Source organism: Ambystoma mexicanum, chromosome 2q, assembly GCF_040938575.1.
Source record: "Ambystoma mexicanum isolate Mex_15411 chromosome 2q, UKY_AmexF1_1, whole genome shotgun sequence".
In the NCBI taxonomy this organism is placed as follows: domain Eukaryota; kingdom Metazoa; phylum Chordata; class Amphibia; order Caudata; family Ambystomatidae; genus Ambystoma; species Ambystoma mexicanum.
In genome coordinates this window covers 629,382,193-629,405,414 of record NC_090924.1, presented here as the reverse complement: position 1 = coordinate 629,405,414, position 23,222 = coordinate 629,382,193, and the positions used below count along the sequence as shown (strand labels likewise).

At 42.1% G+C, this 23,222-nt stretch overlaps 1 protein-coding gene across 2 annotated transcripts in view; it reads right to left on the bottom strand.

Annotated features, from left to right (window-relative positions):
- LOC138569646 (uncharacterized) overlaps positions 1-23,222 on the bottom strand; it is a 1,436,407-nt gene that overhangs the window by 551,222 nt on the left and 861,963 nt on the right. For both annotated transcript variants that reach the window (XM_069647797.1, XM_069647798.1), the window contains exon 43: positions 20,888-21,259. In XM_069647797.1, the coding sequence (XP_069503898.1) occupies positions 20,888-21,259 (372 nt within the window). The remainder of the gene's footprint in view (positions 1-20,887; positions 21,260-23,222) is intronic.

Here is a 23,222-nt window from a genome sequence, read left to right as displayed (position 1 = left end):
CACAATAGTAAGTTCCCTCCCTTGGACATCACCCTAACCATACCTTGGGCACTGCTCCCCATAACTGAATTGGGTCAAAAATTCCGCAATTATGTTAATGAGAACATCACTATAGGCATGGGCACTCAAACTTGCCTCCTGCAATTCACAACAACTGAACTTTTCTTTCCACGTTTCCATATTTACTAGCATATAATCTGCCCCACTATCTATTAGCAGCTTCACTGGGACCACGTTGAGTGATATCTCAGCATGTGGTTTTATTTGTTTTGGCATTCCACTAACAGCATTCACCACACATACTTCTTCACCATTATCATTTCCTTCATCTCGCCATGAGACTGTAAAATTCTGTACTATTTTGATGCTGCTAGGCGTATTCCAATGCCTGCAACATCAGTACTTATGCGCCTTTCGTCCGCAGTCATTGCATATCACATGGTATCCATAACATTGGTTATCGCTAGCTAGATGATCCGAATCTCCAAATCTGTAACATCTCTTGACAAAAGATGATCTTCATTCCATCCGGAGCTTAGGTTCCATTCTCTTCTGGGTTACATGTTTTGATTCTTCTTTTTTATTGTATTGTGTACCACCTTTACTTTGATCCACTGCATTTGCACAGCCAACAATGCTCTTGGTGGCTTCTGCATCTAGTGCCTTAATGCATTTCTCTGTTTGCTCCACTATCTTCGCAATGTCAATTGCCCGCTCCAATGATAATTCTACACCGCTCGCACCTTCTCGCCACAAGGTTTCTCTTATCTTGTGGTCGGCACATCGAATCATGATTTGATCTCTAATGTGTTAATCTCTACAATGAGCGTAGTCACATATGAAGACCAACCGTGCAGGGCAGTTACAAATTCTTCAATTGTCTCTCAGAATCTTTGATCCCTTATGGTGCAGTGGTACCTTGCTAAGAATTAATTTTCCTTAACTACAAAAGGTTTGTGCAACTTCAACAAGCTTTGTTGAAATATGTTCAAACCCTCCGCTTCATTGTCAGGTAACTCTGGCAACTTCTTAAACATTGTTTGACCTTCATGTACCAGACAGTGATATACAAGGGAGTCTTTGCAATCAACTGCAAAATTGCTTCCATAAACCCCATGTAGATACCTCAGAAAACAATCTTTCCAGTCAGCCCACTTGACATTTGGCTCCCCTGGGCTCACCAAAAATAACCCAGGGACAGGTATGTTCATTTTCTTCTGCGCTAATTTCAAATCCACTAGAACACCAGTAAGCACCACTTGGCTTCTTCCACTGAATTGCTATTCGGTACCCCCACACACGTCAACACAGTTCATTGTGGGATCCTTGAGTGGTTTATTTATGTCCTGTTGGGCTTTAACTGGCATAACTTGTGTTTAAACACCTTTTATCAAGTCTGTCGTGTGTTTAAACACATTTTATTAAGTCCGCCTAACCTTCCAATGGTGGTGTCCATGTCTTTGCACTGCCTGACCTCAAAATGGCAGCCCGAAATCTTGCGAGGTTTCTCACAGGATTTCCTTAGTATTGGGAATAGTATCCATTCGTGCTTCCCTCTTGATACGCTGGTGAGGGACGCTTGCTTCTTCAATACTTTAATCGAAGTGGGCATGGGAGGGGCGGGAGCAGGTTCTTGGCGTTCGCTGCACTCACTGAATGCTGTGCTGTCCTTCACTCGCTTCCCTCACTTGCTGGAGGCTGGCTGTGTCCCCTAGTAGCCCCTTCTATCAACTGCTTAATACGGGTTGGGGTGCTCCTTGGGCACTGATTCCTACCTAGTCAGTGGTGCTCCCAGCCCGCGAGCACGCTTCCTGCATTACAGCCACAGCAAATTCATCTCCTTCACAGTGATCAGCTGGTTGGGGCTGCTGAACATACCTTGTCACTAGTATTATGTCCAAGGACTCGTTGGACACGGTAAGGTTTGCTTCAATAACTTTATTTCAGTTCCAACATCAGAAGCCCCAGACTCTTGATCATCCCACAACAGTTTCTTCCTTTTTCAAACATAACATTCTCAAAGGATACAATGGGCCTCATTCCGAATAGGGTGGTAAGGGATACCGGGCACCGGTAAGGAGACCGGTGCCGGTAATCACTTACCGCCCCACTACGAGGTCCCTTAGCGCGTCCCTTCCTTAACGCCTGGTCTGACCAGGTGTTAAGGACGGGACCTGTTAAGGGACTTCAGAGCTAATAACGGTACCACAAATTGCGGTACCGTTATTAGCTACTTCCCCATTCCCATTGAGCCATATGAGGACTCAATCGGAATGGAGAATGGGGAATGTTTTTTTCAATGGGGACTTACCGGTCCCGCAAAGGTCGGACTACACCGGTAAGTCCCCATTGAACGAGACCAGTGCTGGTACCATTATTGGAGGCAGTCATGGTGCAAATAGTGCCATGACTACCTCCAATCTCGGAATGAGGCCCAATGTCATAACATGCTCTGTTGTTCTGGAGCTTTCATCACAATGCATGGAGTGGCATGTTGGTTAACATGGCAATAGGATCATAAGTCATAGCAAAAGTATATCAAATCCCTGTATCTCAACAACTTTATACAGACCTAACTAAATACTTAATATAGGAAAGGGTCAGAACCTCTGTCCTTACCCTCCTTGTGTGTGTTATCATTTCCCATGACATCTAACTTAGATAAATGATCCCGGGCCTTTTTCTTGACTTGAGTACTCACATACCTGTCATCAGCCTTGGCAAGCTCACTAGGGTCTGTGATATTCTAATCTACTAAATGCCAGTGTAGCTCCATCTCACATTTTTCAAGGATACTCTCACATGCAATCAAACTGAACATGCCCTGGAATGTGTCAACTCTGTTACCTGTAACCAATCCGTTCAGACATTTTAGAGATTGATGCGCAAGTGCCTCAAAGGTTTGCCCTCCTTCCTTTGTGCACTCTCTAAAGCTCATGAGATAGTGTACAGGGGTCTTGCAGAACCTCCTTAGCACAGCGGCCTTCATTTTCTTATAAATGGGCCTCTCATAATAACATCAGTACCAGCCATTGGGAGATGACTCATAAGGGCTTCAGCCCACAACTCTTATTCTGCATCTTGCATGTGGAAGGTGAGCTCCAGTCCCTCAAACCAATCAATTATGTCCTTCCCCACATCATAAGGAGGTATTAAGTCCTTAGGGATGTGGTGCCTAGGCTTCCCTTGGGAGCCACCACTGGAGGTACCACCTTCCCCATTGGAAGACCTCCTTTTTTCAATTTGCTGGTCTATCTCCATCTTGCGCAGGAGCACAAATTCCAACTGTTTCTGCTCTTCTAGCAGCACAGCAGTCCTCTGTTTCTGTCTCTCAAAAGCAGCAGCATCCCTCTGCTTTTGTAGCTCTTATGCCCACTTCTTTTGCACAATGAAGAGTTCCCTATTGGTTAAATATGCTAGGTTGGCTAAACCTGGATGTAATGGAAACCCTTGTCCTTACAGACTTTTGGGGCCTGGCTGAGGAATGGGACCTGTGGGATCTCGGGGACCTCTGTGAGACTATGCTACCTGCTCTCCTGAGGGAATGGTGGGAAGCGCTATCACTGTCGCCCTCTGCATCCACTTTTTTGTCCTCCAGAGAAATGGGATCTTGAGCTGGAGCTGCTGCTGACCTCTGGGAAAACTTCCAGTCCGATAGCTTCCTCAAACGCTTAGAGACTCTTCAGCAGTTCAGTTTTCTTTACCTTACTGCCATAGGGGTGACCGCTAGCTTGAAAAAGCTCCCTCACTTTACCTACTGTTCACCCCGTTTCTTCAACAGGGGTGGGTTTTTACAATGTTTTCTAGTTAGTACTGTACATGACTTGTCCAATGAAAGTATATATTTTTTATAGAACCTTAATTAGACATTCCTTTATTTTAGACTGTTATACTTCGCTGCTTGGGTTGCTACTGAGCCACATTTATACCCCTGTTAAGAGTATAGCCTTCCCTCAGCGCACGTTACCACAAAAAGCGGCTGTGCCTGGTTTAACTTTATGATTGTGTTGGCTCTTGGTTTGTAGATGTGTGAGGGCTGAGTGTGCGTTTGGGACTCAGCTCACCCTTGTACTCCGGCAGGGCAGAAATCATTTGGTCACATTGGTGGCCAGAGGTTGACTGAGCCTACAGCCTAGTCAGCCAAACTAAGAGTCGACATTTAACATTAGTTTCACTCCATAAGCATATTATGTAAGTGTACAATGGAACTTGATATGAGCAACGCTACCACCTCGTCAGTAGGTGAACTGGGGGAGCTTTGTCAAGCTAGAGGTCTCCCCTATGGCAGATTATTTCTGCAATACTTGTGTGGATTTAGCAACAGAAACTGTGCCCTTAGTTCAGACCTGCCTAGTACTGACAGGACAGGAGAGGTTCACCAGACCCCTTTAAATCCACCATCAGTGGCTGGGTGGTCATGTGAGAGGAAATGTAGCTTTTCTTATCTTGGGTGGGATCTCCCAAGATGTCATAACATATAGGGGACCCCATGTCATCTCTGTGACTGTGCAGACACCACATAAACCTCAGCAGGTCTCTGCCAGCCAAACTGCTTTCCAGCATTATAAAAGATTAATAAATACCTACAGTAATGGTCCACCAAATAATGGATCACAGGCAGACTGCATCACCAGAGTGCAATGTATAACTGTGTCCGGCAATCATTTAGCAGTGCATACAATGATGGCCAGTCCACCAAACAAAGACAATGGCCATTGGCAGCCATGGCTCATGTTGGCCAAGCTGTGCTGCCAAATGTGTCCTGCAGCCACAAGCACGTCATCAGCAAACCAAATGCATACCATGCCCACAAATTCCTGTTGTCCATGTCCTATCAGTCAAAATGTGGAGTAGGGCCAGATGTCGCTGCAGTCTCCATTTGTCAGGTCTACCGCGGCATATGTTCCATGGTCACAAGAAGCTATAGACCACAGAGCAAGTGCCCGCTGTCCACACTGGTAGGTCAATTTGCTAAACCTGGACCACTGCCACTAATGGCCTTTGGTCAATCTTGGTAGGAAAATAGAGAAATCCATCACATTTTTACCAGAACATGGTCTGATTTCAGTAGGCATATCCGCTAAACAAATGTCATGGCCCAAGTCTATGTTGCCAGGCTTATCCATGGTGCAAGTATCACTGCCACAACAAGTTCTGGTCCACACGTGCCAAACTGGTTGATTAAAAGAGCAACACTGGCCCAGTTTACAGTGTCAGAAAGATCCAACATAACACTATTTAGTGTGCTTATTTTACCGTGTTGCAAACACATTTCACATGCTTTTGCATCCCTGACTGACAGAAAATGTAAATCATTTTCCTGGCATTATGACATTGCAACATTCGCCTAAAGAGAGCGTCCCTCTGCCAAGAATGAACAAGCCCCAAAAATCTATTCCCTGTGATGGTACCTACTCAGAAGGGATTGTGATCACATTTTAGCTCTGTGTCATACTAGAGAATAAAGAACTATTTGCATACCATCCTGTCCCTATCATCAGTGACGTTCCTCTTCGTAATGGAAGTGCTGCAAGGTATTCCTCAAGGCAGGCAACTGCCACCATCTCCAGGACATGGCCCAACATATCCAGAACAGTAAGGAGCCACAATGTGGTCAAACTGTGTGTTCCAGATCTGACTTCCTCATAAAGGGCTTAAGAAATGAAAATGCTTTAAGGAATGAGAAGAAACAATTAACATATGACTACCCCAAATGAAAAAGTACAGTCTGGCAAATGGGCAAAAGTGTGACATCGACACCAATCTTTTAACTGCCTAATTTCCTTGAGGAAAGCATTATCAGTAGCTAAGGAACAATGAAGATAAGCCAGGAATCCATCAGAAAAAATGTCACTCCCCCAAAAAATATACTGTCTTGTTCTAAAAATGGTGCATGGCTTGGAAAATAGTCTTTAATGTACAACACTTCTTTTAACGCTCTGACACCGGTCTTCTTCAACTAAATCTCCTCAGTGTGGGGTGTATGGTGTGTTTCCTTCCAGGAAATACCTGGTGCGCAACGATTCCAATGCATCCCGAATTTCCGGCTTATTAACTGTTACATTTCTAGAAAAATGTATGACCAAATGTGTAGCTAAGATGAGTGGTAGAGCGAATTGTCTATAGGGGAAATTCATATATCCAGCAATATCGAAGAAGACCTCAATGTTTAAATCACCAGATGAATGAATGGAAAATTCACCATAAACTTCAGAAATCTCAAAATCTGAGTGAGCCAACATTCCCAAATCAATCTAATTAATAAGGGACTTGATTCTGGTATTTGTATGATCAGGGGGTGCTCAAAGGGAACCTGAATGAGACAGAGATACCTGAAAACAAAAAAGAAATAAACAATGGCAGCACACACCTATTAAGTCATCCAAAAACAGCTGCTTATACTTTATTTCTCAGTATTTCTATACACGATAATAATAAAAAGAAAAACATTGGTTTGTTACTAATGGAAGAACTCCTTCCTCAATGGGGGCGGGGTGCTTAACCTTTAGAGGCAGTCGAAGTGCATCAATTCTATTTTTATTTTTTTATCTCATTGGAGGAATGGTTGTGGGTCATTGACTTGTTTATAATACCAAAATGTGGAAGCAATCATGCTGCTTTTTCAATGTCCTCTAGGCTAGATATAATTTTAAAAAGAAAACAGTTTAAAACCCCGCTTGCTGCCTGGAAAGCAGAATTGATTGAAGAAACATGGGCTGATCTCATAAAGGCAGCAGCATTATCAAATATGCAAGCTTACTGGAAGATAGTGACAAACAGAGATACTCAGGGACGACATTTAGGGGTCGCCGGGGGACGCAACTGCGACCCCTGAGATCTCCCTTGCTACCCCTGTGGTCTCCCTTGCTACCCCTAAAAAAAACTGCAAGCTCCTGGGCTCTGGCCAGCGCCATGTGGCTCTTTGCTTCTGCAGTGGCTGGCTTTCTTGTTCAGGCCTCTTAAAAAATAAAAAATAAAAAGGAACCTAGTTTCCACAAGTCTAACAGTTTCACCAGTGACCCTAAATTAGAAAGAATAGGAATAACAAATAATTTGTCTTTCTGGAATTCTATACAATAATTGCTGGACTCATGCAAGGTTTATTTCAGGCACACTTCAGGGTGTGAGTCACTGATTTAGTCTGTTCTTAAACACCTAAACTCAGCCTTTCATCCTTCTGAGGTCGATAAATGAGTACTAACACAGGTTGGATGAAATTGTATGTATTCTACATAAAGCGATTAAGCGTAAGTGCTATATAATAACATATCATTATCATTTGGCCATGGATATCTGCTTTCACTCACAGTAATTTGGTAATATGGGCCTAAACACACTCAGAGGTCAAGGGTTGTATGATGTCACTTCCGCTAGCCCTGGCATTTTAGTAAAATGACGTCCCTGGAGATACTTTTTGTAAAACCCCTATCATTTAATGAATGAAATCCCCTGAATATTGCAAGTCACTATAACCGCCATTTTAGTCATATAGATTGGACTAAGGAGAAAGTAGCCAGCACTGAATCTAATTTTCCTTTAATTATGGCAGATGAGGTACTATTGCTTTCACCCCAACTGCGGGGGGCGGACATGGTCTTAAATGGCACGCCAGCCCGAGCCCATGCAGGCTTGAGTAAAGGGTTTATCCGGCTGTAAGTGTTTTTTTTTCCCCCCTTGTGAGATTGGCGTTTGAGATTGGCATCTCTTGCGCAGCCAATCTCAGAGTGAAAGAAAATGAAAAATGATGCCCGTCGCCATAGGGAAAACGGACTAAATCCCTTTTCCATTTCTATTGTTGCCGGGAGACGGGAGGAGCGCCGGGATCAGAGCACAAAGCGCCGGTCCAGCAGGTAAGTGGGAAGAGGGAGTGGGTAAGGGGTAAGGATTGTTCTGGGATTGAGGGATATGTGGAGGCAACAGGGAAAGGCTCCCTGTTGCATCCCCACATGAAAAGAAACAAAGAATATGGTGTCACCCAGGGAAGGGTCTCGGGTGGTGGGAAACTGCAGGCAGGGAATGTGTATTCTCATCCGCCCATCCAGCCACCTGAGTGTATAAGCACCCTTACCCAGTTGCAAATTAATGTCATCTCTTCTTTGAAAGGTAATCAGAGTCTGGATAAAGATTTTTTTCTCTTAAACTTATAATGAACGACCTGGTGAAGAGTTTTTTTAATGTATTTTATGTAATGATTTGGATTAATTCTTTCCCATTATCATGAAATAAGTCAGTTGCTATTATTATTTATATAAAAGGGTGACAGGACAGTGACAAGAAGTTACCTACCCATATCACGTTTAGATTGATCTTTTAAAATTGTTGGCAATTTACTTTTAAACAGAATTCTTGATTGGGTGAGAGAAAATAATATTTGTAATTCAGTCCAACCAAGGCCTTATTTTTCATTTGGTGGCAGCAGCAGCATCCATATTTGTTTAACAAGAACAACTCCATGTGGCATCCATGGATTGAGTGATATCCTTCCACACAGTTGATGGCAAGAAATCATGGCATGAACCTCACAACCTAGGACTCACATGGACACTTCCTAAAGTCTTGAGTAAAATTCATGAGGATAATTGGCGGCTGTTCGTCATCAGAAAACTGATTTATTTTGCTGTAACATTTAAACAAATGATATTTGCAAGGCACTATGATAAACAGGCACTGATGTCCCACCTATTTTCTCCCCCTTTTAACCGATGACTGTGTACTAATGGCAAGGACATCAAAGGCACTACAGAGACTCCTGAACAAGTATAAATAATACAGATTTCTTGAGTCATTTTTTGTATTTTTTATTTTTATTTCAATGCTGATATTTTTGCAATCATTATTTTTCAAATAGGGGAGTAGGTAAGTAACTTTTGGAACTGGTGATTCAGCTATCCCATATGTGGATCATTTTAATTATTTGGGATATCATTTCACACATAATCTGTTCAGCAATGGTCAAAGCATAAGGGGCATATTTGCGTCCACAAATAAAATAAAAGGACAGTCATTAAATTACGTGTTGAAACTATACACAGCTAAGGCATGTGTTATAGGCTTGTACAGTGCCCCTATTTGTGTTAAATTAAATGTGAAAACAACATGGTTGCCTAACAAAAACGTTATTGAAAGCTTAATGGCCAAGCGGCCATACACATGTTATTCCTTGGTTAATGCATGTAAAAAAGGTTGCAAGTCTAGGAAAAAAGACTTGTGATTATAGCACTAACAAATTTAGAGAAATTCAGAATAATTGAATTCACGTCTTCAATTAGGAATAGATCACGTGTGTCACGAATGGATTCAGAAATGCGCAAAATGGGTAACAGATGAATTATCCATTTAATTACTCTTTCTGGCTGCCAAGAATATCTAACTGGGCCCCTTTGGCAAAGAACATTAATTACTCAGCTATTGCTACAGTATCGCTCAACACAGTTACTGGCAAGTGGCCTGCAACCCAAAAAGGACTTTGTCCTTTTTGTTGAACGTCTATTGAATCGGTTTAGCATTTTATGTCCTTTTGTCAACAATGTAAAATTCAGAGGAAGAAGCTTTTTATTCCGGATTCAAGGGAGCTCCATCTTCAAGATGTAGCCCAGCTATGTGTTTGACAATATGTACACTGGTCATTAAGAATATGTAATTGTTAGGCAGAGTTTGTATGCAGTACCGCCTGGGAACACTACACACAACTATGACTACAGGTGTAAGCAAACCAACCTTTGGTATAAGTCTGTACTACACAGTTTTGGCAGCGGAGCTGAGCAGGCAGGCTTATCTCAAGAGGGGAATGTGAGCAGTAATGAGGTATACAACCACAGGTGTTCAAATAAACTCTTACACTCAAGGTTTCTTTTATAAATACTTATTAATGTATTTATCTGTCAGTTATAAAACATTCATAAGAAGGAGGAAATTATATAACAAATAAATATACTTCAATACTATTTCAGAATATTTTTCAAGAGGAGTAAAAGGCAAAGATTTTTGGAACATGAAAGGTTACAATTATTCTTAGACAGTGTAGATATTTTGAGTTCACCAGAAGAGTCAATTCAATTCAATAGGCTAGGCCAAAGTCAATGGGCTAAAGTCTTGGATAGGATAAAGCGGTTCTGGTAAGTAAACGGTAAAGTTTCTGGCCAAGTTCTCAGAAGTAGTATGTAAAAAGAGGAATATGTTGGGTCACAAGCTGATTAGGCCTGCGAGTTGCAAAAGTTCAAAGCACTTTTGCAGCGAGAGGTAAGTACTCTCAGTCTGATTTCACAGTACCCTACAATGAAGAAAAAGATGCAGCTGATGACTTCTGTTCCTGGCAGTTCCTGCAGATCTCGCTGTTCCTGTGCCTCCGTCGTAAGGACAAGAGCAAGGATGTCGGGGGACTCCTGCACTGCACTAGGACTGGTCAAAAAACTTGCAACTGGCAAACTTCAAGTCCGGTGGTTGTAAGTAATGCACACAAGCTGGTATCCCTCTCCCTCGTTATACGGTTTCCTGCAGCCCTCTGAGGAAAATCCAACCAGCTTCAAGATAGGTATCCAGGTGGCTTACTGTCGAGTTTATTGGGCCTACCAACTCAAAGGGAGAAGTCGTCGTTAGCAGGGCTTCTCTGTCAAGATGAGCTTGGCGATTCGGACCTGTAGCAGGGCTTCACCGGGCAAACCAACTGTCCAGGAGTTGCAGCAGCTGTCCTCTTCAAGCTCGTCTTCGATTCTTTCGTTCCAGTGGTCGACTCTGCCTTCCAAGCCAAAGGACTCGCCTTTTATTCAGTTCTGTCCCATTCATTCCAGCCTAGCTGTCACTTACCCAGCAGGGTGGCTGTTCTTGCCAGACAGTCAGCCAGCCAATCACCGCATAGTGCATTTGGGTCTCCTAGGAGACTAAGCACAGGGAGTTTCAGGCACCTCCCTCACTTCCAGCCCACCCCAGACACTCAGGCGGCAGAGGCGGTCTTCACTCCTGAAGCCCGCCAAAGGCGGAGGAACAAAGGGACCAAACCTGGTTTGGCACGCAGAGACAAACTCTAGAAGGACCTTTCTACAAAGAAATGGGGAAAAAAGAAGAACGGAACCTGTTTTTACAGAGGGGGCTCAGACGCCATCTTGAAAAACATGGCTCCCGCGATTTAACGTTACCGGAGCTACGAATAGTTCACAGTCGGGAAAAATCATGGTTTGTTGTAAAACCACTGCCACCAGCCATTCTGAGAGGAAAGGGTAGCATTTGACTGCTATATAAATATCTAGGCACAGGGGATACTAAGTAACCCATCCAGCACTCTATTGTAAGATAGGGTGTACTGGGTGTAGGAATTTAAAAGACTAGTAAAGTCAAATTCACTTTACTTACTCTGGGAAACAGTTGTTTATCCCAGAGAAGGTAGATAACCCTTGGGAAAGCCTGAAAGGCTTCCCTGTGCCACTGCACTGAGGGTGCTGTGTGACACAAATGAAAAGATGATGCCTATGGAGTTGTTTAGACTCCATAACCAAAGAAAACACAAGAGTAAAACACACATCAAAATACATGCGAGAGTGGGAAAAAGGGACACACTTTCTTAAAAAAAAAATCAAGTCCTCAAAATCCAGCAAAGTTGCTGGGGGTCTCTAAGGTGGGGGGAATTGGCACATTTTTGAGAATTCTCCCTAACAGTAATCAACTGGTATCTACATGATATATGATGTGATTGGATCTATTTCATATAATCTCTTTATGTACATACTCATTTCTCTCTCATCTCTGTTTTAAATGATAGTTGTATTGCTTTGTTTGCTGCCAAAATAAAGTTTACGCTGAAATTAAATTTTAAAATTGCAATGTACTTTTCTTAAGTGGCAAATGCAAATTCCAAACATGCAACTCAATTAAAAGTGCCTAACGTTCATACAGTGCAAAAATATCATATATTGAAAAACAGAGGCCTTGTGATCCCCTCATAGTCCAAAATTCATGATTCATGGTTTCCATAAAGAGCAGCTTGTAAGCATATTGAAATCAATTGGTATATGTCTGACTTAATTGTCTAAACAGCAGATGTATCGATAACCGGTCCTTCCTCAGGTTATCAGTCATCCACCCATTGAAGTTAGGATCAGGCATGTCTGAGATTCTGGGAACGCTCACCTTTCAGGGGACAAAGAGAGAGAGAGGTGGCTTTCGATCTCCTTTTAAGAACATCAGACCTTAAGGACAAGGAGTGCCTCTTACCCTCTTCTAATGGTCTATAAGCTCTTTTAATTCAATACCCAAAGAGTGAGCATTGGCCGGGGACTTGTCTACTGCATCCAGAATCCAGTTTTCATCAATGGCCGTATAATGTATGGTAGGGCCAAACAATTATCGAAAGAATCAATCCAAGGAAGCAATAATGGAGTGCACGATTTGCAAGAAGAACAATTTTTAGCACATGCAAATTACGTCCCAGAGGGTCAGTCAGCTCCGTGGAACTGAAATCTGAAACACTCTCGATCCTCCCACATTGAGTTAAAGTATTAAAGGGAAAAAACAACAAAATTAGAATAAATTACAAATATCAAGTACATGTTAATCCCATGTTCCCCATTGGCTCCCACCTATAGAGAAATATAAACACAGAATAAATGTAATAGGTCCTATTGGTTAGTACATTATGAGATGAATCCTGTGGAAACATCACAGAATCCAGCCGATGTGGAAAGCGGAAGGCAGCCACAACCTGATCCTAACGCTGGGGGTGGTGTTGGAGGATGGATCACATGGGAAGAGAAGGCCATCAAGGGAATGTGGTGACTCCGTCAGGAGAGATGAAGTATTTGTCCTCCTCCTCTGAGGAGGGGATCTTAATTCCAGAGTATGTGATGGCATGTTACCACAGTAGGGCCTCCCCTCCCGGGCCTACTCAAGGTGATCAGTATGAGATCCCTTTTTGTAAATATGAATATGATGTATGTAGGGAACAGAGAGATAATTCAACTACTTTTAGAAGTTATGATCATACATTAAGTCTAGATAAACCTAAGAGAAGACCATTACCTCCTTTAAAACCTCCCCGTAAAAATATACCCTATAAAACATTTAAACAGAGTGGATTAAAGGATTTTAACACAACTAAGAAAATCATGGACTTCAAGTCCCATAATCCTCTTAGTACTGAAACGAGGAAGAGGGACACACAGTCACTAAACCATAGTGAACAGTCTAGTTTTCCAATGACTCACACCTGAGCAGGACGGTCAGTAGAAAGGTGTGGAAGAAGCAGCAGCAGGAGGTAGCAGAGGATGGAGCCACCGCATTGCCTTTTGCATGAAAGTGGCGGAGGTTGGAGGTCCAGGCCCATGCAGAGAACGCGAAGTAGGAAGTGGTGTGAAGACTGGTTGTCCCAGAGGAGAGGGAAGCTCTCCACGGCCTGCCTTTCACTCTGGTGAACTGTGCACACCGGAGTGCTCCACTGACAGCCAGCGCGGGAAGATAGAAGATGCCCAGAGCTGTCAAACGTGGGAAAGGTCCCAAAGTGGGAAAAATCAGAAACGAGTCCAATGGAGATGTCAGGATATACCGGTGAGTTGGCCTATTAGAGGTGTCCCCGGGGCATTCCAAAATAAGCCGCTTGGCATAAGTATACCTTGTGACTACCAAACCTTGAAACTAAGGCGAACATGAGAATATTGTAACCTAAACTGCCCAAGCCAAAAGAGGATGCTAGCTGAGCAAAGCAAAGGTAATCCCCCAAAAGGGAGATATTGAATCAAAATATTTAATAACCTGCATTGCCCAAGCCCAAAGGGGACAACAAACAAACACAGTGAATTCCACTTTCCAAAAGAGGGATATCTAACAAGGGGACACTATAACCAGTGTTGCAAAAGTCAAAGTATAGTGAAAGCAACATCAAGGCAATTGGAAAGTAATTGTACCAGATACCCTGTGGAAAAAAGTTGTACCTTATATTGCCAGCACCCAGTAGGTTGTGCAGAAAGAAATCCAAAATGCAGGAGAGAAGCCCTCCTTGTAAAAAGAATCAAAGCAGAGAGAATTGTGACCTGCATTGCCTATGGCAAAGAAATCATTGTGAGAATAATTGTCCATTTGTACAGGGACATCATTTAGGAGTCGCACGGTCTCCCTGGCTACCCCTGCTGTCTCCCTTGCTACCCTTACACAAAAATATTTTCCTTTTTTTTTTCTTTTTTTTTCTCACAAATTGAAGCTCCTGGGCTGTGGCCAATGCCATGTGCCTCCTTGTTTCTAGAGTGGCTGGCTTTCTTGTTCAGGCTTCTTAAAGTGTAACACTATGAGCAGTGACCCTAAATAAGAAGTAATAGGAATACAAATAATTTGTCTTTCTGGAATTCTGAAAAATAATTGCTAGGCTCATTAAATGTTTATTTCAGGCACACTTCAGGGGGTGAGTCCCTGATTTAGTCTCTTCTGAAACACCTCAAATTCACAAAGCAGACAAAATCCTCCAAAAAGCATTCAGAGTAGAATAAGCATCCATTTCGGATTATGTATTTTGTTTTTTGCAAGTTGCAGTTATACATGTTTTTTTCTGCCAATACATATGGTGATTCATTCTTGTAAGAAATGTATATCACGTTACAGTGATATTGGAACCATATTTTTCATAGTGTACTTAGAAACAATGCTATGTGATGCCACTTCCTGTTTTGTCAAGGGGTAATCGGTCGTGTTCTATCACTTCCTATGATGTCACTTTGGGGTGGGTCAAATGACATCACTTTATGTGATGTCATCAGAGGTCAAGGGTCATGTGATGTCACTTCCGCTACCCCAGGCATTTTGGTGAAATGACGTCCCTGCTTTTGTACAGCATGTTTGTGAAATAAGTTTTCCTATTGTGATGCAAGTCAAAAGACTTATCCAAGAAGCTGTTGCTGGTTCAACTTTCCCCATTAAGGAGTTAGATGTGCAAAGTTGGGAACAAGCCTCACCACAGAGTTCAAATCATATTAGTAGGAGTTTTATTCTGGCAGGCAAGTACACCAGGAAAGTGAGAGATAATGGTTAGTCCTGGCCGGCGAATACATCAGGAAGAAGAGGATTTGAAGTACTGTGGCTGTGGCAGAAGGTTGTGAGGGTTGTGGCGAAAAGGAGGTGACAATTCCAGTACTGTGTTTTGATGCACTGTTGTATAGCATCCTGACTAAAGCATACCTTTTTGAATGACTTATCCCAATTACAAGAAGAAATGCAATGTGATAGAAAGTGACTTGTCTATGAAGGAAAGGAATGTTTTTTACATTGACTTTTCAATTTGATCTATGGAGAGAGACTCTTCATAGCTCGACAAGCGTAAGGTTGTGAAAACTTTAACAATTGTCTTAAGAGTAAGAAACCTTTGTAGTCACTTTGCCAAGTGAAGGACATACTAGATAAAACATAACTGTGTATTATACTTGCAGTGGAACTTGGCTAGTAAAAAGAACTTTCCTACAATTGAACTTTGGTTTTTGAAATATCCTGAATTGATTGAGGGGAAGGGGATCCAGCCCTGGTAACAATGATTATTGTTTTCTTTATGGTTGAATTTATATGTTACCTTATGAAGTTGAAACTGCCATATAATTGCTGTATGAGTTTTGTTGTACGTATTGGTGTGAGGGCCAGAAATTGTTTGGACACTTGGTCATTTTGCTTTAGTTTGATTTGTTAGGTTAGGGGAAGTCAGGCATCTGTTTCACCCTTTATTATTTAATAAATGGCGACTTGTGAGAAAATTCCACCTATGAGTACATCTCCCATGTCTGACTCCTCACCATTACCCGTGACCATCTTAAGTACAGCCCCCTACAAATTACCTAATTGTGCAGTCAGCAGAAAATGCTTCATCCTGATTGGCCAAGTTATACATGTAACCTTCACTAAAATAGTATTTCCTCATTGGACAAGACAAGTTCATGGAACGTTTGATGTGCAGTCCCGCCGAAATTACCCAATCATGTAGGAGGTGTGAACAGTGAGGCCAACAAATTAGACGCAGCAATATCCTCTCCCATGAGTTCAGTCAATTTGGCAATCCCAGGCCGTTCTCAGACCTTGTAGTGGTTTACTTGTGCAACACTTTTTGCAACTCACGTTTTGAAGCATGTTGCTATCTCTAGCAAACATTCTTGCGGCTATCTCTTGGGAACCAGGTGGCTTCATAGAAACGTAACTGAGACTCTACTCCTTGGATATTAAGTTATCGTATTTATTTGTGCTGCCAAGCCATCCTCTTGCAGACCCAGTTGTCCCAATGCCCCCTAGGCGTGCAGCGTGATCATGATCTAGTCATGACGTTTTGGCAATGCATTCCCCTAAAGCTCCATTCTCACCAAAATATGTCTTTTGCAACAATTGCATTTTATCTATCAGAAAAAACACAAACTGTTATTCTACATTTCACTAAAAGCTTCCTGGGAACAGCTAAGCCTTGCAACAATAACTAGTATGTGTGCTGCACCTCACACCTCCGCCACGGACATTGGCATGCTAAACACTCATTGAGGGAAGCAGGAATACAATTTAATTGAATGGAAAGTCATAAGGTCAGAACTGCGGCCTAGTGCCCTATATAACGCACATCTACACCATCGGATGAGGACTAGTTCAAAATGGAAGAACCCTGGCTATTTTGGCAAGAGGTCCTTATGCTAATAGAAACCAGTAACAATGTATTTGCTGCCCATTGTTCCACCATGTGCTTGGTAGCCTACTGTTCTCTAAAAAGAAAGCAGAACTACATCCCATTTGAAGATGACCTGAAACACTAAGCAAATGACAGATGCACTAACACTAAAAATGACCAACTCTCCATGCTAATAGAACTTCTGCATTTTGGGCACTGCACCTGCATTCAAACATTCCCCCATTTAGTTAATTCATGAACTACCTTACCTGCTTCTATCATCATGTCAAAATCAGTCTTTGGTACCCATTCTTTAATAACATAACGTAGGTTGCCTCCTTGCGATGCATATTCCTCTGGGGTACATGTCAGAAAACAACAACTCCCAACCCCTGTACAGTCAACATATTTTTCCCAATAGTTCTCTGGGTCAGGACCATGCGGTGCTCAATCTCACCATCCCATTTGTCTGTCTGTGTTCACATGTTTTAAAAGGGGAGTGGCAGAAGCAGTGTATGTTTAGAATTTTCTAGCTATTTTTCACCAGGTCAGCGCTGAACTATAGTGCGGATGTTAGAGTAGCCACATCGAGCAGCCTTGTGTCAGGGTGCCACACTTGTGCTAAAGCATGTTTAGTCAATGTTCAACATCTCTAGAACCTGTTGTTTTTGTTTAAATATTTATTTTACCGTATGAAACTATATAATATTTAACCAATCGTAAACTGGATTTCATGAACGAGGAGTAGGAATGGCTGAAACAAATTCACCTTTTCTATAAATCACACCATTTTGGGATACATTGTTACCCTCTGCCACATTTAGTGAAGATTCATGTTGGTGATATTATGTTCTAGAGAATTTAAATTTGACTGCATTGAATCGGAGACTGGATTTGGAGAAAAGCCTAAAAATGTGTCCTACCCTCATTAATTTCCGGATCTTTCCCAAATGTTACAAGGGAATTCAAAATTAACAAAAACTTTTTGCGTACTACTCAAACAGTCTGTCACAAAAGGAATGAATTGCCATTTGCAACTGTGGGCCACTTTTTCATTGGTGCCCAAGGCAATGTCAGGACTGGCTGGGTTAGTAACAGGAAGAGTAACAAGATTAACATTGTGCATTCAGAGCTGGCTGGGTTAGTTGTGCTTTCAGAACTGGCTGGGTTAGTAACAGGAAGAGTTTGTTCATAGAATTAACATTGTGCTTGCCCAAGTCAAGATGGAGCGAAAGAAACTTAATCTGATTGGTTAAAGGAACAATGATATGTTTGGTTTGCCTGATTGGTGGAGAGGACAATGGGTTTGATTCTTGGGAGGTGAGCAAGATTCTAAACTGCCTTTCATCCAGAGAAATTCAGTGGCTGGTTGTACATTAGTTAAGCTCCTTAAGTAAGGCCTTTTCAGAGCTCAGAAGATCTACCAAAGAAGTAAGAATATCGTTTGCTGATCCAGTTTGAGCAAGAAGTCATCAGGTGGGATCGTTCCTTTAAAGATTTTAAGATTGTCACAGTGAACTTTCATTTTCTTTAGAAGAAAACTTAAAGAGTTAACAAATTTCAAAGTCATTTGAGAAAAGGAGACATTTACAGTAAAAGTTATTATAAGGAAGACAAGCTTGAAGATAATGCGTAGGAGTTTAAAGTTAATTAACTGCATGTAATGTTCTTAAAGACTGTTTAATGTGTGGGCGAGCTTGCAAGTTGTTGTTTACGTGTTTTTGAAAGCGCGTGGGTATCCAGAGTGAAAGAGCGCGTGTCCAAATAAATTGAGCGAGCGAATTTTAGCGCATGTACATTTTTAACGTGAAAGACGTTTCATGAGAAAGCGCGTGTTGTTTTGCGATAGAGCGCGTGCCCAAAAGAATAGCGCGAGTGAATTTTAGCGCGTGTGCATTTTTACGTGAATGACGTTTCATGAGAAAGCGCGTGTTGGTTTGCGATAGAGCGCGAGTCCATTTTGGTGAAGCGCGAGTTGTTTTAAACGCGTGAACTGTTTTACGTGTTTTACGTGAAATAAGTTTCGTTTCTCCGCGTGAGTTCGGTGGCGATAGAGCGCAAGTCCATTTTAACCAGCGCGTGTTATTTATTATCGCGTTTACGTATTTTTTCACGCGCGCAAGTTTGTAAAGAATTGCGTGTGTATTTTAAACGCGAGGACAATTCTTCACATCTTCTGATTTTCACGTGTTTATCGCACACGCTATTTGAGGAAGAAACTATACGTTCTTTGTGTAAATAAAGAAACAATTCACACGCATAAGGAAAGCAGTATTCCAGGAAGTTAAAGAATATTTTTTTTAATGTAATTTATGCAAATGGACTTCAATACTTCAGAGAAAGACTGCAATTTATGAAAGCATTGAAAACTACATAAGGTTAAAGAAACTTTGAAGCAAGAAGAATATCTAGTCCTGAAAAGGTGTTTGCAAAGGCCATCACTTTAGAATTCTAGAGAGACTTGAGTGGCTTGAACTATATGCACTACACAAGATATATTTACAAGATATTCCACACAGAATATTAGCCTCTAAGTCTTTTACTGAGGTTTAAGAGGTAAAGAGTTTAGAGTTTATTTAGAATAATTTTAGAAAAGAGGTTTTTCTTATCATATAAGTAACCTGGTGTATTTGTTTACCACAGATACCAGAGCCTACCAGGCGGTTGCAGGGCTGCAGTGTCTCCATTGTTATTTTCTCCAAATTCCCCTTTCCCTTTCTTGGGGTTTTCAGCTCAGCTTATATTTAAGGGTTGAGAGGTGAACTCCTAGTGAGGGTCTGTGGGGCCAGCATCAGCTCCTGTGGAATTCAGTCAAGCCAGACCCTGACAGGCAATTCTTTGCCCCAGTCCGACCCTGGTGGTTAACATCGCGGATGTGGCATTGTGTGCATTCTTTTCACATTTAGACATGCCTAAACTCTGTGTTATAGTTTGACACTTCTCTGAGCAGCCAGATGCCATGGTTTGAGTAGATGCCCAAGGCCGTGTTTTCCTCAAAGTATAATTATGTGCCAGAGTTCTAGGTGCCTGATAGGTGTTGCAGCCTTCCCCATGCACTGGTACTTACACTGACCTAATACAGTAATGTACCTCAAAACATGCACTTCAGGGGTAACAAACGTTGGAATCCTCCATCTTTTCATATTGACTTTTTCCTTAATAACAATGGAATGCGTAAGGAAGAACACTTTCTGTTGTGGGGATTGAGATATGGAAAATTCTCCACATGGGGATGGGGATCTTGGAGAAGAACCCCCTTATCTGGTGAACACCATCAAGGGAACAAACCACACTTTCAATAAGAAATAGGTGAAAATAATGAAGCAACACACCCAATACACGCCAGTAGGAAAGATATTTGCAACAATGACACCATAATTTCCTATTTCTGTGTGAAGGGATATTTATGAGCATTTCATTGGTTTCTGGAGAACTGACTATGCAAAATGCTGTCTATAGCTGGATCACCTGGGCTGAATCAAGGATTGTCTTTACTAACTAGCGGTTACTGGGGCAATCAACCTACGATGTGAACTAGTCACATCTTCACTTCCTGGCTAGACAGCCACTCTCCTATGATCAATTTAGAGTGTGCGGGGTTGAACTCAATATATCCCGCTTTGGATTGTTTTCAACTATATGTCATTGCAGAACTTCAACGAAAGTTGTGTGCATTTTACCAAGCCACTGGAAATGGGCACAAAATGCCAACTCTCAAAAGAATGTGGCTGCTTCATAATTATGGCCCAATTTCCAATTATTGTGACACTGGCAAAGTGATGTTGCAGGCTGGTAGAAGACAGAACAGTTGAAAAGTGTGCTATATTAATAAAACCCTGAAAGTGCCAACCCCTGTAATTATAAGTGCTGCCACATCACACACATCCTCGTCCAATGCAGAAGGCTAACACAAAGAAAATTCAAATTTGCATTTCCATATTTCCATAGCAAACATTGTTTCGAACTGCAACAGTTTCAAATCAAAAGGACCGGGAAAAAAAAAATGTGAATGCCTTTTTTTTAAATGTATTTTTTTGTTGCCTTCGTATAGGAAAAAATACTAGTTTTTGCCCCAAAAACAGGGGTTTTGAGGGGGGACCCCCCCTGCCCCAAAAAAAACATCTATTCGAATTTTTTTTCCGATCCTTTTCAATCGAAAATATTGCATTCAATCCTTTTGTATTCGGACCTTTCACTATAAACCATAAGGAAATGTAGAAGGAAAGGCTTAACAAGTGAAGAACACATATATAAAGACCTTACGCATGCTGGCACGTGAGTTACCTCAAGAGTTGAGCACTTATTGTTTAATGTGGCCATCCAGTTGGCGTTGGCAGCGTCTGTTTCATTGTTGTCTGTTCTTGCTTCACCGTTGACCTTCAAACTGCACTTCCCAAGAGTGATGTTCAGGGAGGCCCTGTACTCGTCTTCTTTGGAAGCAGAAATCCTCACCTTGTTCTCTCTGGCAATGCCCAGAGACTGAAAATGTGGGAAGGAATGCCTGAACCCCAACTCCATGCGGTTTCTGAGACCACATTCAGCATTGAGGTTCAAATGGGCAAATGCGTCATCAGAGGAAACATGTCCAAAGATGTTGGCCATGCAACCTTTGGTCAGCATTGATCCGTTCAGCGAAAACCGTGATGGTGCTAGAGCCTAAAGGAAAAAGAAAAACAGCACCACTAAATGTAGTCATGCGCAAAAGACAGAATCTCAACTCAACATCTAATAAAGGTCTTGCTTAATAGTGCGGTTAGAAATGTAGGAGTCCACAAGAAGAAAGGGTGCATTAAAGAACCAGACAAGAAAGCAGGGAGGACATACCCAAGCAATACAGATGATATACCAAATCATGCACAAAATAGCAAGTCATGCACAAACTGCATTCCCTCATAGAGTCTCAGCGACAAAATGAGATTATAATATAGCGTAGGAGCATGCTGGCAAAAGAAGAGTTACACACGTATCACCCATAGCTCATCTTGCAGTCCCCAGGCTTGTTTTTAATCCCTTACAAAGGTCAGCAAACTTTGGCAGTCTAGATGTTTTCCAGCGCAATCAATGGTGAGGGACCATGGGAGTTGTAGTTCGAAACACCTGTAAAACCACAGGTTGCATACCCTTTCTGTAAAATTTTGAATTCAACTGCATTAGCCCTAGGAAAGCTCGCTCTCGCTATTAGTCCTAGAAAGTTTCTTTAACAATGTTTGGCAACTTCTCAAACAATGTTTGCAACTGCATGCCTCTATCTCTGCTAATGTGGCATGGGGGTGCATGGTAAGGTGATATGGTTTATGTGCAATGTAAAATAATGAAAACTAGCAGCCCATGAAGAAAGGTTGGACCTGAGTAAGCTTCCCACAGCTGGTGAGTTATGTTATGTTATGTTAGGTGGTATTTGTATAGCGCCTGCTACCATTGGTGTATCCTTGAACTACTGTGAGGATGAATGCCCTTCGGGAGACTGTAGTCTGTATTGAAAGTAATGAATGAGTGGTAAAATGCGTGTGTGAATTCATGGCCAAATAGAAGGTAGGTACAGAGTGGCTACGTATTTAGCAGCAGACCATATTAAAGAAGGAGTGAGGGCAGGTACTGTGTCAAATTATCAGAGAGTCAGAGAGCCAAGTTATGTGAACAGCTGGATCGAATTTTGTGTGGGACTCAGCTGTATTCTATGGGCCGTAGTGCTGGGTGGTCGATGGTGATGTATGTTTAGGCCAAGTTTGATAAACAGTGCATACTTACTACCATTCATTACACCAAAGATTCATAACCAGGCTGTGTCTTCTCCCCGCACTGGTTTTTTATGGAAGATGTGTTTGTGATCCCGGGTTATTTTCTTTCATTTAAATGCAGATCTTATTATAGTAAAGCTACATATTACCCCTTGTAGTTAGGTGTTGCCGACAGGAAAATAAACCATAACAATCTGAAATCCTTTGACGAGGGTCATTTATCTTAACTGCCCAGGACATGTTGGTCCATGTCCTTGGAAGGCCCAAGGTATTGGGAAGGACGAGGCAGCACCCACTATCACTGTGGAAAATACTTGTATATATATCTTTTTAGACTCCCGACTATATGCTTATGTGAAATACATTATATTGACCATGCAAATGGTTGTTTTGCTTCCATGACTCTTTTCACAAATTCTCACCATTTGCAATGTGCTTAGGCCACAGAATCTTCTTTAGAAACGCCACTCACCTGCGTCACCCATACACCCCAAAGAGAACCAAGCTAACCTCCTCTCTCTTTCTCTCCAGCTTCACTCCTCCATCTCTCTCTGTTCATCTTTTGCTGACTGGATGCCTGGTTCACCTCCAGAGCCTCACAGATGCCAGTCTTTGCACTTGCCTCCAGGCCTCTGCAATAGTTAGGTACAGCATACTGCACTTCCAGCATACGTTCCATGAGAGGAGTAACCTCTCTGCACTTAACCCAAGGCCCTTCTAGACTGGGCGCACTTGTTCCCCCTCCCTTGCACTCCCATCTGTACACACACTTGCACAACCTGAATTTACTGGGCCTGGTAAGTTCTGTCTTGTCCCCCCTTTGTCTCCCATCCCTAATCTGGCTGTGCCTGATACACTTCATTCACTTGCACTAGGAGAAA